This window comes from Pogoniulus pusillus, chromosome 29 (assembly GCF_015220805.1).
Source record: "Pogoniulus pusillus isolate bPogPus1 chromosome 29, bPogPus1.pri, whole genome shotgun sequence".
NCBI lineage: Eukaryota > Metazoa > Chordata > Aves > Piciformes > Lybiidae > Pogoniulus > Pogoniulus pusillus.
This window is the reverse complement of record NC_087292.1, coordinates 2,973,211-2,988,711: the sequence shown is the minus strand read 5'-3', so window position 1 is coordinate 2,988,711 and position 15,501 is coordinate 2,973,211. Positions and strand designations below refer to the sequence as shown.

Genomic DNA, 15,501 nt, shown 5'->3' with positions numbered 1-15,501 from the left:
CGGGCCATGGGGCTGGAGGCACGGCCCTCCCATGGCAGAGCCGCGGGGCAGGGCTTTGGGAACCTCGCAGGCCGTGCTCCAGGGGGCCCGAGAGGGGCAGGTGCAGCCTCCAGGTGGATCCCGCCCTCCTCGGCGAGGCTCGGCCTCCTCAGATCCCCGAAGCCCTCCGCCGTGCTCCAGTTAAACGTGAAAGCCCCGGTAGGCCCGGCCGTACGGTCACTGCCCGGAGCAGAGGACCAGCGCCGGGGCCGCCCCATCCTGGTGCCCCCAACCGCGGTCCTTGCCCGCCCTCCCCGAGCCTCGTGGCGGGCGGAGGGCGCCCCCTGGCGGCGAGCGGCGGCGGCGCTGCCGGTGCCCGCTCCGGCTGGCGGGTCGCGGCCGCCCCGGCTCCAAGATGGCGCAGGCGATCTTCGAGGCGCTGGAAGGTAACGGGGCCGCCGCGCCGAGCCCAGCCGGGCCGTGCTGGGCCGGCAGCAGGGATGCGTCTTTCCTTGCTCCCTGCCCCGGCTCCGCCGCACCGCGCTGCCGCCGCTGGGCGAGCCGAGGGGCCGCGGCGGGGCCGCCCCGCAGAGGCCTGGACCGGCGCGGTGCGGGGGGCTTCCGGCAGCGCGGGGGCCGCACCCCTCTCCCCTTCCACTCCACACCCCCACCCCGGCGGCGGCGGCGCGCACCGGCGCGGCCCCGGGGCAAGCGGGCGGCGCGAACGGCGGGGGCGGGGCGGGACCGCGCCGGGCATCCCCCGCTGCCAGCCCGGGGCTCGTCACGCTGTCCCCGGTTCCTTGGGCCGTTCTGGCACCTGCCGCTGCCCTGGGCCTGTGCCGTCCTCTTCCTTTGCGTCGGGGCATCCCCGCACCACCCATCGCTGCCATCCATGCACCGGGGAGCCCCCGTTAGCCCTGTGCCCGGTGCATCCCATCGCCTCCCTGTCCCTACGGCAGCCCGTGATCGCCCAGCCCCTGTCCCCGGTGCGCTCCCGGCACCCTCCTCTCTGTGCCCCTTAGACGCGGTCAGCAGTGCCCTGAGCGGCGCCGCCGCCGCCGGTGCCGCTGTCCCTGTGCCCCGCTGGCTGGGGGCTCCCTCATCTTCCCGTGCCCCGGGCTCGGGCTGCCGGCGCCACCGACGTGCCCCGGGGGTGGCCACCCCGGGCTGGGTGCTGGCTGCGCTGAGTGCATGGCTGCCAGTGCCTGGCTCCTGCCCCTTGTGCGGGGGCAGCGAGCGCTGCTCGCACTGTCACAGCTGCGCCTCGGGACACTGCTTAACGGGCAGGTGCCGGCTGAGGGGACTTTTGGACTCTACTCAGCCCCAGGGAGACCGCATCTGGAGTGTTGTGGCCGTTTCTGGGCTCCCCAGTTCAAGAGCGACGGGGAGCTACTGGAAGGAGTCCAGCGGAGGCTGCGAGGATGCTGCCGGGGCTGAGCATCTGTGTGAGGAGGAAAGGCTGAGAGCTCCTGTTCGGGCAGGAGAAGAGCAGGCTGAGAGGGGACCTTACAAACGTCTACAAGCATCTGAAGGGTGGCTGCCAGGAGGATGGAGCCAGGCTCTTTGCAGTGCTACCCATTGATAGGACAAGGGGCAATGGCCATAAACTCGAGCACAGGAAATTCCATCTCAACACGAGAAGCTTTTTGTTTTGACTGTGAGGATGCTGGAGCCCTGGAGCAGGCTGCCTGGAGAAGTGGTCTTTCTCTGGAGACTTCAAGACCCCCCTGCATGTGTTCCTATGCGACCTGCCCTAGGGGATCCTGCTCTAGCAAGGGGCTTGGACTCTATGGTCTCTGGAGGTCCTTTCCAGCCCCAACTGTTCTGTGATTCCATGGATGTGCTAAGCTGTGGCAGTCTGACCTGTGCTGAGGGTCAGCCCATTTGGAGGAAAAAGAACTATTTCACGAGGCATTTGTTCCCTAAACTGGATCACACAGATTTCCCTGGGGGGTGGGAGGATGCTGCTGGCAGGGATGGAGGCCCTGCGTGGGGACATCACTCCCTGCTTTGCAGGCAGCACCTGTAATGGCAGCGGTGGGAAGAGAGCAGAGAAGAATCCTTTCTCTCTCTCCTGTCAGGTCAGTTGCTCATGAGGAGAGGCTGAGGGAGCTGAGGTTGTTTAGCCTGGAGAAGAGGAGACTTGGGGGGGGACGTTATCAGACTCTACAACTACCTGAAGGGAAGCTGTAGTAAGGTGGGGGTCAGGCTCTGCTCCAAGGCAATTCATGCCAAGACGAGGAGGCACAGCCTGAAGCTGCACCAGGGGAGGTTTAGGATGGATGCTAGGAAGCAATTCCTCATGGAAAGGAGAATTAGACACTGTAATGGACTGCCCAGGCAGGTGGTGGAGTCACTGTCCCTGCAGGTGTTTAAGGAGAGCTTGGATGTGGCACTTAGTGCCGTGATCTGGTCGATGTGCTGGTGTTAGGCTGGACTCCATGATCTCAGAGGTCTGTTCCAGCCTCTGTGATTCTGTGAGAGCAAAACATTTGAGCAAAGTGAAGATAAAAAACAACAGCCTGGTTTGTACTTTTTTAAGCCCACAGCCAGAGGCAGCTTTTGGCAGCTGAGCTTATTTGTTTTGTCCTCTTGGTTTGGTTGCAAGTTGGTGGTGGTTTGGCAGAGGTGAGTAGTGCTGAGAGAGCAGCCATGGAGTAGAGGTGGCTTGCCCCTGGCTCTAGAGCAGATGGCCAGCAGAAAAAAGACTCAGAGCTCAGGGCCTGAGGGGAATGTGGCACCTGGGCAGTCTTGTTCCACCTTTGACTGGGAGAATCTGAAAGGCAAAAGCACAGACAGTAGTCCTGCTGCGTTGTCCTGGCTTCCCCATATGGCCATGCTTTGGGCAGGCTCTGAGGACAGCCTGGAGAGGAGAGGGCTTGGCTTTTAGGTTTCCATGGCTGTGAGGAGCACCCTGCAGACTGCTGCTGGCTGTAACAGGTGTAGGATCAATCCAAAGCTTTCTCCTGGAGCCTGTGGATCACAGAATGTCAGGGGCTGGAAGGGACTTCCAAAGCTCAGCCAGTCCAACCTCTCCTGCAGAGCAGGATCACCCAGAGCAGATCACCCAGGAACACATCCAGGCAGGGCTTGAATATCTTCAGAGAGGGAGACTCCACAGCCCCCCTGGGCAGCCTGTTCCAGAGTTCTGTCACCCTCACAAGGAAAAAATTCTTCCTCATGTTGCCATGGAACTTCCTCTGCCTCAGCTTCCACCACTGCCCCTTGTGCTGTCCCTGGCATCACCCAGCAGAGCCTGGCTCAGCCTCCTGCCACTCACCTGCACATCTTTAGAACCACTGCTGAGGTCACCTCTCAGCTCCTCCTCTGCCAGCAGCACAGCCCCAGCTCCCTCAGCCTCTCCTCCTACCAGAGCTGCTCCATTCCCCTCAGCATCTTTGTGTTTCTGTGCTGGACTCTCTCAAGCAGTGGATGGCTGTGAATGGCATCTGTGTGACCAAGTGACTCTGCAGTAACTCTGCCTGGGTGTTGTAGGTTGACTGCTGCATTCAAACCAGGACACTGGGTTGTTGGACTGGGTGATGTCCCTCTGTGTTAGTGCTGTGTGGAGTGTTTGTGGCACTGCTGGGGCTCAGGGACACTTGTGGGAACTGCCAAACAGGTGAAGTGCAGCCTCTTTGGTGAAGAGAACTTGTGGATGCTCTATCCCTGGAAGCTGGATGGAGTTTTGGGCCAACCTGGTCTAGTGGAGGGTGCTCCCTGCCTGTGGAGCTAGATGAGTGGCTGGAGAGCAGCCAGAAGGAAAGGGACCTGGGGGTACTGATAGATAGTAAGCTGAAGAGGAGCCAGCAGTGTGCCCAGGTGGCCAAGAGAGCCAATGGCATCCTGGCCTGCATCAGGAGCAGTGTGGCCAGCAGGACAAGGGAGGTTATTCTTCCCCTGTACTCAGCACTGGTCAGGCCACACCTTGAGTGCTGTGTCCAGTTCTGGGCCCCTCAATTCAAGAAGGATGTTGAGGTGCTGGAAGGTGTCCAGAGAAGGGCAACAAAGCTGGTGAGGGGCCTGGAGCACAAATCCTATGAGGAGAGGCTGAGGGAGCTGGGCCTGTTTAGCCTGGAGAAGAGGAGGCTCAGGGGTGATCTTATTACTGTCTACAACTACCTGAAGGGGCATTGTAGCCAGGTGGGGGGTGGCCTCTTCTCCCAGGCAACCAGCAATAGAACAAGGGGACACAGTCTCAAGTTGTGCCAGGGTAGGTCTAGGCTGGATGTTAGGAGGAAGTTCTTCACAGAGAGAGTGATTGGCATTGGAATGGGCTGCCCAGGGAGGTGGTGGAGGCACCGTCCCTGGGGGTCTGCAAGAAAAGCCTGGATGAGGCACTTAGTGCCATGGTCTGGTTGATTGGTTAGGGCTGGGTGCTAGGTTGGACTGGATGAGCTTGGAGGTCTCTTCCAACCTGGTTGATTCTATGATTCTCTGATCTCTGGGGTCCCTTCCATTTCAACCCATGCTGTGGTTCTGTGCTCTGTCTGCTGTGTTGAGCCACTCATCCCAGCAGGAGGCAGAACACAGCACCGCCAATATTGCCACATCGCTGGTGGCTGTCTTCAGTTCTTGGCTTCTCCTCAGGCTAGCAGGGTTGAGGCAGTCCTCTGCCTTTGTTACATGGAAGATCTGGCAGTGTGCCACAAGAAAACTTAGCTGTCCAGTGCCAGGCACTTCAGGAGGGCAGTTCCTGATGCAAACTCTGCTGGAGACACTTCACCTGGGTTTTTCCACTGCCTTTTATCTTGCCTAGCCTGGCAGCTTCCTCCTGCTGGAGAAGGGCTGTTCCTTCTCACGCCCTGGCTTGATGTGCCGCCAGGAGCCTGCAGCACTGCCTCTGCAGTTGCCCAGGAGGTTCTCAGTCCAAGAGGAGGTGTGTTTTAAAGCAGGGCTCCAGTGGATGTCAGCAGATCCACCCAGGAGCGCTGCAGCAGCGTTCTGCTGGCGGGGCTGTGCTGCAGGGCTGCTGGCAGCTCTCTGGCTAAGCACAGCCTTGCAGAACTCGACCTGCAGCTTGGCTCTGCCTCCCTGGGGTGTGTGTGCAAGGGCTGATTTCGTGGCAGTGTGTCAGGCAGGGTGATCTCCTGCTTCCCAGTAGCTGCTGGTGCCCTCTGCTCCCCAGCAGCTGGAGAAGAGTGCTCTCTCCTCTCCCCTGGGGGCATGTGCAGTGTCTGCAGCCTCTTCTGGGTGAACACAGAGCCTGAATGGGCCTTGCTCACGCTGGAGATGCAGGAGAAATGGGTATTTAGGGTGTCTTTCAAATGCTGTGGATTAGGTGGGCAGTCCCCAGCAGGAAGGAAATGTCCTGAATCCACCAGCCCTGGAGGGACTGAAAAGCTCTGTAGATGTGGTGCTGAGGGGCAGAGCAGGGCCAGGAGGATGAGCAGAGGGCTGGAGCACCTCCTCTGTGGAGACAGGCTGAGAGAGTTGGGGCTGTTCAGTCTGGAGAGGAGAAGGCTCTGAGGAGACCTTATTGTGGCCTTGCAGTGTCTGAAGGGGGCTGCAAGAAAGCTGGGGAGGGACTTTTTAGGGTGTCAGGTAGGGATAGGTCTGGAGGGGATGGAGCAAAACTAGAAGTGGGTAGATTCAGATTGGATGTTAGGAAGAAGTTCTTTAGGATGAGAGTGCTGAGACCCTGGCACAGGTTGCCCAGGGAGGTGGTAGAAGCCTCACCCCTGGATGTTTCTAAGGCCAGGCTGGATGTGGCTGTGAGCAACCTGATCTAGTTGGAGGTGTCCGTGCACCCTGTGGTGGTGAATGGTGCCACAGCCAGCTGGCAGCTGTCACTGAGTGGTGTTCCCCAAGGATCAGTGCTGGGCCCAGTCCTGTTCAATATCTTTATTGATGACCTGGACGAGGGGATTGAGTCCAGCATCAGTAAGTTTGCAGATGACACCAAGCTAGGAGCAGGTGTTGATCTGTTGGAAGGTAGCAGAGCCCTGCAGAGGGACCTGGACAGGCTGCATGGGTGGGCAGAGGCCAATGGGATGAGATTTAACAAGGCCAAGTGCAGGGTTCTGCACTTTGGCCACAACAACCCCAAGCAGCACTCCAGGCTGGGGACTGAGTGGCTGGAAAGCAGCCAGGAGGAAAGGGACCTGGGGGTACTGGTAGTAAGCTGAAGGTGAGGCAGCAGTGTGCCCAGGTGGCCAAGAGAGCCAATGACATCCTGGGCTGGCTGAGGAGCAGTGTGGCCAGCAGGACAAGGGAGGTTCTTCTGCCCCTGTGCTCAGCACTGCTCAGGCCACACCTTGAGTGCTGTGTCCAGTTCTGGGCCCCTCAATTCAAGAGAGATGCTGAGGTGCTGGAAGGTGTCCAGAGAAGGGCAACAAAGCTGGTGAGGGGCCTGGAGCACAAATCCTGTGAGGAGAGGCTGAGGGAGCTGGGGGGGTGCAGCCTGCAGCAGAGGAGGCTCAGGGGTGAGCTCCTTGCTGTCTACAACTACCTGAAGGGAGGTTGTAGCCAGGTGGGGTTGGGCTCTGCTGCCAGGCAACCAGCAACTGAACAAGAGGACAGAGTCTCAAGTTGTGCCAGGGTAGGTCTAGGGTGGATGTTAGGGGGAAGTTATTGTCAGAGAGTGATTGGCATTGGAATGGGCTGCCCAGGGAGGTGGTGGAGGCACCGTCCCTGGAGGTGTTCAAGAAGAAACTGGATGAGGCACTTAGTGCCATGGTCTTGTTGATTGGATAGGGCTGGGTGCTAGGTTGGACTGGATGATCTTGGAGGTCTCTTCCAACCTGCTTGATTCTATGATTCTATGATTCTCTGACATGGTGTAGCAGTGCACTTCATAGAATGGTAGGGGTTGGAAGGGACCTCTAAAGATCATCCAGCCCAACCTCCCTGCCAAAGCAGGGTCACACAGGAACACATCCACTGGGTCTTGGAAGTCCCCAGAGAAGGAGACTCCACAACCCCTCTGAGCAGCCTACTCCAGGGCTTCAGCATCCTCACAGCAAAGAAGTTTCTCCTCAGCACTTGGTAGTGTAGGGTTAATGGTTGGACTTGACTTTAAAGGTCTTTTCCAGTTTCTGTAATCCAGAACTATGTAGAATTCTAAACTGATTTTTAAAAACCTGGAATTAAATGATTCTATGTCTGGAAACAAAAGAGAGCAGCTGGCAGCTCTTGCAGGAGAGGAGCCTGTGGAGGAGCACAGCTTTGAAGTGGAGGGAGCCATAGTCTTCCTCTCCTGTGTGTCCCAGAACCAAGGTGGCAGCTGGTGGCCAAAGCATCTCTCTCAGGAGCACCCACATTTCATATTTCCTTCTTCAAAGCTGGATCTGAATCCTGGAGGTCAGAGCCCTGTGTCTGATCTGATCTGGGCATGCTACTCCTGCAACCAGGGAAAAGAGCTCCAAGCTCAGCCAGCCCAACCTATCACCCAGCCCTGCCCAACCAACCAGACCATGGCACTAAGTGCCCCAGCCAGGCTTGGCTGCAACACCTCCAGCCACGGCCACTCCACCACCTCCCTGGGCAGCCCATTCCAATGCCAATCACTCTCTCTGCCAGCAACTTCCTCCTCACATCCAGCCTAGACCTGCCCTGACACAGCTTCAGACTGTGTCCCCTTCTTCTGCTGCTGGCTGCCTGGGAGCAGAGCCCAACCCCACCTGGCTACAGCCTCCCTGCAGGCAGCTGCAGGCAGCAATGAGCTCTGCCCTGAGCCTCCTCTGCTGCAGGCTGCACCCCCCCAGCTCCCTCAGCCTCTTCTCACAGGGCTGTGCTCCAGGCCCCTCCCCAGCCTTGCTGCCCTTCTCCAAACACCTTCCAGCACCTCAACAGCTCTCTGCAATGGAGGAGCCCAGAACTGGATACAGCACTCCAGGGGTGTCCTGAGCAGTGCTGAGTTTTGTCTTCACCGTGCTCAGTGCTTGCCTGTGCTGTGTCACACAGGCACAGCCACCCAGGGTGGTACCACATCTGGTCTGTGCCATCCCACATGTCTCCTCCTTCTGTTCAGTAGTGTGAAGGTGAGGCTGAGAGGGAATGTTAGGATCTGAGGAGCCAGTAATAGCTCAAGGGGCAATGGACACAGACTGGAACCTGGGAGGTTGCACCTCAACATGAGGAGAAACTTCTTTGGCTGCCCAGAGAGGTTGTGGAGTCTCCTTCTCTGGAGACATTCAAGTCCTATCTGGATGTGTTCCTGCGTGACCTACCCTAAGTGATCCTGCTTTGGCAGAGGACTTGGCCTTGATGAACCTCAGAGGTCTCTTCCAACCCCTGCCATTCTGTAGGGTTGATGATTCTTAGCTCTATTCATACCTGCTCCTTGTGAGCATCCTTCCCCTCTACAGCAAATGCCCCAAACCAAACCCTCTTTTGGCTTTCCTTCTCCTTCTTCCCTTTCCTTCCTGTATCACAGCATGTAGAGGGACAGGTGAGCCTTGCTTCAGTGTGACTGCTGATGAGGTGTGAGGTGTGGGAGGGGGTGAGAAGGTGAGCCTGGCTCTGGGAGAAGACAGCAGCAGCCAGTGAGCAGTGTCTCTCTGTGGCTTGTGAGTGAGCTGCCAGCGCTGAGCGCTCCCTGTCCAGCTGTGCTCCGGGCACCCATCCATGCTTGTGTCTCCTTGCAGGAATGGACAATCAGACCGTGCTGGCTGTGCAGTCCCTACTGGATGGTCAGGGAGGTGTGACAGACCCATCTGCTCAGAATGTCAACTCCTCCAGTGCCATCCAGGCCATGGGTGAGTGCTGGTAGCGCTGAGAGGGAGAGAGGAGGGCCGGGAGGGCTGCGAGTCTCGTCCCACAGCTTGCACTCCTGACTCTGGCAGCACAATGAGCACTGTGAGCCCTGAGCAGAAGGGATGCATCGAGAAGAGTGTGGCCAGAAGGCCAGGAGAGGTTCCACTCCCTCTCTACTCTGCCCTGGTGAGGCCACATCTGAAGTACTGGGTCCAGTTTTGGGCTCTTGTGTTCAAGAGGGACAGGGACTTGCTGGAGAGGGCACAGCAAAGGGGTACCAAGATACTGAGGGGACAGGAACATCTCTGAGGAGGAAAGACTGAGAGGGTTGGGGCTGTTTAGTCTGAGATAGAGCAGCCTGAGGGGGGGTCTGATCAGTGCTGATCAATACTGGCAGGGTGGGTGTCAGCAGGATGGGACTAGGCTTTGTTCAGTGGTGCCCAGTGACAGGACAAAGGATAATGGGCACAGAGCTGGACATGAGAAGTTCCATCTAAACGTGAGGAAGAACTTCTTTAAGGGTGACAGAGCCCTGGCACAGGCTGCCCAGAGAGGTGATGGAGTCTCCATCTCTGGAGCCATTCCAAACCCATCTGGAAGGTCCTGGTTGTGACCTTCTTTAGGTTAACCTTCCTTGGCAGGGGGGTTGGGCTCAATGATCTCTGGAGATCCCTTCCAACCCCTTCCATTCTGTGAATGGGGCAGTGGCCAAGCAAGCAGAGATGGAGACATCCATGAACCATGAGCATGTGTTCCCAAAAAGACATGAAGGGGGGCAGCAGCAGCTCTCCTGCCACTCCTGCTTGCCACTGGTCACATTCTCCATGTAACAGTCCTCCCTTTTCCCCTGGGCATGTGCAGCTGCTCCAGTCACTGAGTGGCAATGCATATGGAACTGGGCATTCCTGTGCCCATCAGCACTCACAGAGCTTGCCTAGGGCTCGCTGGGTGTTTGCTGAGTTATCTCCTGGAGGAGCTGCAGCCTGTGTCCCCCAAAATGTGCTGCTGCAGGCAGTGACTCAGACAGGAGGTAGAGCCTTGGGAGTCTGCCTGGGCCGAGCTCAGAATAGTCTGTGCTGGTGTGGTTTGCCAGTGCTGCAGGTCTCATCTAGGACATGGTAACTGGGTTGTCTCTTTTCCTGCTTCTAACATCAAGCAGAGGCACCAAAGCCCAGCAGGCTGGTGCCAGGGTGGCTTTCAGACACAAGCTGCCATTATTCTGCCCTGCTGAGACCTCACCTTGAATGCTGTGTTCAGTTTTGGGCTCCCCAGTTGAAGAGGGACAGGGATCTGCTGGAGAGGGTTCAGCAGAGTGCTACGAGGATGATGAGGGGACAGGAGGGCATGGCTGATGAGGAGAGGCTAAGGGCCCTGGGGCTGCTTAGTCTGGAGAAGAGAAGACTGAGAGGGGATTGGATCAATGTTTATGAGCATCTGAGGGCTGCCAGGAAGGGGGGGACAGGCTCTGCTCACTGCTCCCTGGGGTAGGACAAGGAGCAATGGGTGTTAATTGCAGCACAGGAGGTTGCAGCTCAACACAAGGGGGAACTTCTTTACTGTAAGGGTCCCAGAGCACTGGAACAGGCTCCCTAGAAAGGTTGTGGAGTCTCCTTCTCTGGAGCCTTTCCAGGCCTGTCTGGATGTGTTCCTCTGTGATCTGTGTTAGGTAGCATTGCCCTGCTCTGGCAGGGGTGTTGGACTTGATGCTCTCCCTGGGTCCCTTCCAACCCCTAACATGCTGTGATTAGCTCTGTCCCCTGATCCAAGTTGTCTTCCTTTGGGCACCCCAAGCCATAAAATCTGCCTTGGCTGGCATAAGGCAGGGGCTTTGGAAGAAGCTGTTTTGTGTGAGAGCAGAGGTGCTGCAGGAGCTGGGTTGGTTGGTGATGTCTGTGGGGTGAGAAGACAGACAACAGGAGTCAGTTTGTCCCAGGCATAGAGCAGCTTTTGTATGTAGGAGCAGGGCTGAGATGGACTCAGTCACATCAGCTGCCTTTAGGGAGTGCTTGGGACTGGGAAGGAGGGACAGTTTGGCCCTTGCAGCTGATATCTCATGATGATGATGATGATGCCCTTGAGGTGCTAAGATCCAGAAGGTGTCTATTGTCCTGCAGCTGTGGTTGTTAGGTGCAGCACTGGGGAACGCAGAAGAGAGCCTGGAGCACTGACCCTGTCCCCTTCATTGCAGATGATGAAGACGTGTTCCTCTGTGGGAAGTGCAAGAAGCAGTTCAACTCCCTGCCTGCCTTCATGATCCACAAGAGAGAGCAGTGCCAGGGCAATGCTCCTTCCCTCTCCACTGTCTCCCTGGCCACCAACAGCGCCTACACCCCCTCCATCAGCGCGGGGCAGCCTGCTCCCGGCGCCAGCCGCCAGGTACCGGGCTGCAGGCAGAGGCTCTGCTGCTCTGTCGCTGTGCTTGTGGGAGCAGGGGGCACCTCTGGGTGATGCTTTCAGATCCAGTGGGGCCTCATGACTGACATCTGTCCTAGGAGGCTCACTTGTGCTCCTGTTGGCTTTTCACCTCCTGGTTAAAGCTGTCTGGTCCCCTGCAGCAAGAGGTCCTCCAGCATGAGCATCTGGCAGCCCTTTTTTCAGGGCAGGAGGGATTTCATCTTGTGTCTGTGCCACAGCCAGACCTTGGCTCTAGCCAGGAGCCCCAGTGGCACAGCCTGGCAAGAGGTCCTCCAGCATGAGCATCTGGCAGCCCTTTTTTCAGGGCAGGAGGGGTTTGATGTTGTGTCTGTGCCACAGCCAGACCTTGGCTCTACCCAAGAGCGCTGGTGGCATAGCCTGGAGGTTCTTACTGTCCCTTGGGCTGTGGTCTACCTCATGGACGGAAAAGGAGGGCAATACCTAGAAGCTTCATCCCTCCTTTGGTTTCCTGCAAGTGCTGTGGTGTGCTAAGTGCTAAGGGAATGTCCTCTCTGGAGTGACTCCATCCAACTGACTTCTGAGGAGCAGGTCCTTTGTGTGTGACATGTACTGTGCCTGCAATCCTGGTGGCTTTCAAACCAACTGTTCCTTTCAGGTCAGTGTAGTGCCAGTGAATGGTGCTGCCCAGGGCTGCAAACTTGGGGTGTTCCCACCCAGACCATGGGACAGCCTCCTTCCCTTCCTATAACCTAACTTCAGTCTGAAGAGATGAGCCAGATGTTCAGCATCTGCAGGCAGAGCAACCTCCCTCACTTCTCCACTTTCCCTACCTGAGGGAAGCAACCAGGAGAGGCCTGAGCTTGCCCATGGCCAGTTTGTCCTGCAGATCTTGTTCAATAACTCCTCATTTAAAGTGGAGCCAGTGGCCACCTTCCCCAGGCCACTGTCACATTTTGTGCCTCCTTTTCTGGAGAACACTTTTGGAGTTGCCTTGTTGGTAGGGCTAGGAACTACCATGGCCTCAGCATGTAGGTAGCTTCTGGCTGTAGGTAGCTCCTGTGGCTCTCCTGCTGAGCAGAGGCTGTGAGAGCACAGTGGCACCAGTGGTGTTCCTCAGGGGTCTGTGCTGGGACCACTTCTGTTTAACATCTTTATTGATAACCTTGATTCAGGCACAGAGAGTGGCAGCAGTGAGTTTGCAGATGGCACCCAGTTAGGTGTTGATCTGAATGAGGGTAGAGAGGCTCTTCAGAGAGACTTGGATAGGCTTAGACCAATGGGCCAAGATGAATGGGATGAGTTTCAACAAGGCCAAGTGCCAGGTCCTGTACTTGGGACACAACAACCCCAAGCAGTGCTACAGGCTTGGGGCAGTGTGGCTGGAGAGCTGCCTGGCAGAAAGGGATCTGGGAGTTGTGGCAGACAGGAGCTGAATAGGAGCCAGCAGTGTGCCCAGGTGGCCAAGGAGGCCAATGGCATCCTGTCTGGGATTAGAAATGCTGTGGCCAGCAGGAGCAGGGAGGGGATTGTGCCCCTGGACTCGGCTCTGCTGAGGCCACACCTCGAGTGCTGTGTTCAGTTTTGGGCACCACAGTACAAGAGAGATATGGAAGTGCTGGAGTGGGTCCAGAGGAGGGCAACAAAGCTGGGGAAGGGCCTGGAGAATAAATCTGATGAGGAGTGACTGAGGGAGCTGGGGATGGGTAGTATGGACCAGAGGAGGCTGAGGGCAGAGCTCATTGCTGTCTGCAGCTACCTGAAGGGACATCGTGGAGAGGCTGCTGCTGGACTCTGCTGACAGGCAGCTGGAGACAGAACGAGGGGGAATGGCCTTAAGCTGAGGCTGGGGAGGTTTAGGTTGGACATCAGGAAAAGGTTTTTCACAGAGGGAATGGTCAGGGACTGGAATGAGCTGCCCAGGGAGGTGGTGGAGTCAGCCAGCTTGGATGTGTTTAAGGGTGGTTTGGATGTGGTGCTTAGGGAGATGGTTGAAGGTGACTCTTGTAGAGCAGGGTTCTAGGTTGGCCTTGGTGCTCCTGAGGGGCTTTGCCAGCCTGCATGGTGCTGTGATTGTGTGTCTGAGGCTCAGTAAGCTGCAGTGTCACAGTGCCACTGGGTTTTGGTGTGTCTTTTGTCCCCTTGCTGCTGTTTGTCCTGGTGCTGCTCAGCAGTGCTTCCTTTTTTCTATCCCTTCAGCAAATTTCCACCTACATTGCTGTTCCCCCATCCCCTCTGATCCAGACCCTGGTGCAGGGGAACATCTTGGTGAGTGATGAGGTGCTGATGTCAGCCATGTCTGCTTTCACATCCTTGGACCAGCCCATGCCCAGCGTGCAGCCCCCGGCGCAGGTAAGGGGCATGCAGGGAGTCTTGCTGCATGGGGCTGTGCTTGGGCAGCAGGAGGGGCCTCTTGGGTGGATCAGACTCTAAGACATCTGCTCCAACACTGAATCCTCAGCACTGGGTTCAGTTTGGGGCTCCTTGCTGTATGAAGGACATTGAGGAGCTGGAGAATGTCCAGGGAAGGGCAACAAAGTTGGGGAAGAGTCTGGAGAGGAGCAGCTGAAGGAACTGAGAATGTTTAAGCCTGGAGGAAAGGAAGGAGGCTGAGGAGAGACCTCATTGCTCCCTCCAGCTCCCTGAAGGAAGGTTGAAGTGAGGTAGATGTCAGCCTCTTCTTCCCAGGAATAAGTGATAGCAGAAGAGGAAATAGGCACAAGTTGCACCAGGGGAGGTTAAGCTGAACATTAGAAGAAACTTCTTTGCTGAAAGGCTTCTCAAACACTAGAGCAGCCCCCCCAGGGAGGTGGTTAAATCCTCATCCTTGCAGTGATGTGGTGCTGAGGAGCATGGTTTAGCTCCAGGCTTGGGAAGGTTAGAGAATGGTTGGACTGGATGATCTCAGAGGGCTTTTCCAGCCAGAATGGTTCTGTGAGTCTAGAAAGAACAGGATAGGTGCAGGGCCTGCTCTCTTCTGCTGTCTGTGCTCCTGGATGCTCAGCCCTTTGTAACGTGGCCACTCCAACCTTCTGCTCAGCCCTCACAGAATGAGCCCTTCTCAGTGTGCTCCATGGATCCCCTTCCTCATGGGCTGGTTGCCTTGGGCACTCCTTGGAGCTGACCTGGCTGTGTGCAGTGCGTGCTCTGAAAATGTTCTTTGCAACCAGAAGCATTAGAAACTTCAAAGCAAAGGAAATAAAGCAGTGGGGGTTTATTTTCCTTGCCCTCCCTGGGCACAGTGCTTAGGGTTTGGAGGGGACAGTATCTACTGGCAGGTTACACCGAGCCTCTGGCAGCCAGCACAGCCTGCTCCAGCCTTGTGGCCAGACATTGGCACTCTTGTGTAGGTGCTGGGGTGAGTGCTGGGGTTTGGGAAGGTGTGAGAGGGAACAATCCTCCCCCACCCCAGCTCATTGCTGCTGCAGGGTGGTGGTGGTTTGGGATTTAGCCCCCCCCAACTCTGATGAAATCACCCAGACTAGACTCAGCCAGCTGGAAGTTAAGGAGTGAAGCTTTGTGTTCACAGCTTAGCACAAGATACAAGCAGATATTTACCTGTCCAGAGAAGGGCAGCAAGGCTGGGGAGGGGCCTGGAGCACAGCCCTGTGAGGAGAGGCTGAGGGAGCTGGGGGGGTGCAGCCTGCAGCAGAGGAGGCTCAGGGCAGAGCTCATTGCTGCCTGCAGCTGCCTGCAGGGAGGCTGTAGCCAGGTGGGGTTGGGCTCTGCTGCCAGGCAGCCAGGGACAGAAGAAGGGGACACAGCCTGAAGCTGTGCCAGGGCAGGTCTAGGCTGGGTGTTAGGAGGAAGTTACTGGCAGAGAGAGTGATTGGCATTGGAATGGGCTGCCCAGGGAGGTGGTGGAGGCACCGTCCCTGGAGGTGTTGCAGCCAAGCCTGGCTGGGGCACTTAGTGCCATGGTCTGGTTGGTTGGGCAGGGCTGGGTGCTAGGTTGGGCTGGCTGAGCTTGGAGCTCTCTTCCAACCTGCCTGATTCCATGGTTCCATGATTCTACCATCTCGTTTTTCTCTTTAAGCTGTTCCAGCTAGCCTCAAACCTGCACAACGCTCAGCGCCTTCTCTGTCTCTCCTCTCCTGCTTTCAGAGCAGCCTGAGTATGCACCCCGGGGCTGGTTACCTCTCCCAGCCGCCGCCGCCACCGCCTCCCCCACCGCCGCCCCCTCCTCAGCCTCCGCCGCCTCCGCCGCCGAGCATGGGGGGTCCCGGGCAGCCCAGCGCGGCCGCCGCCGGCGTGGTGCAAGTGTACAGCGCTCCTGCCGCCCTGGCAGCCGGCGGCGCCGTGGAGATGCAGGCGCTGGGCATGCAGCCCTACCCGCCCATGGAGGTACGGCCGCGGCTGGCAGCCAGCGGGAGGTGCAGCCCGGGGGAGGTGCGGGGAAAGCAGCGCTGGCCAGAAGGAGCTGGCGGTGCTGATGGACAAGCAAGCTTAGGA

At 57.6% G+C, this 15,501-nt stretch overlaps 1 protein-coding gene across 2 annotated transcripts in view; it reads left to right on the top strand.

Moving 5' to 3' along the window:
- Window positions 1-216: 216 nt before the first annotated feature.
- ZNF341 (zinc finger protein 341) overlaps window positions 217-15,501 on the top strand; it is a 35,063-nt gene continuing 19,778 nt past the window's right edge. The window contains exons 1-5 of one of the 2 annotated variants that reach the window (XM_064167736.1): window positions 217-425; window positions 8,568-8,678; window positions 10,865-11,052; window positions 13,249-13,401; window positions 15,154-15,393. In XM_064167736.1, the coding sequence (XP_064023806.1) occupies window positions 395-425; window positions 8,568-8,678; window positions 10,865-11,052; window positions 13,249-13,401; window positions 15,154-15,393 (723 nt within the window). In that variant the 5' untranslated portion in view covers window positions 217-394. The remainder of the gene's footprint in view (window positions 426-8,567; window positions 8,679-10,864; window positions 11,053-13,248; window positions 13,402-15,153; window positions 15,394-15,501) is intronic. The other variant, XM_064167735.1, reaches the window with a different exon arrangement.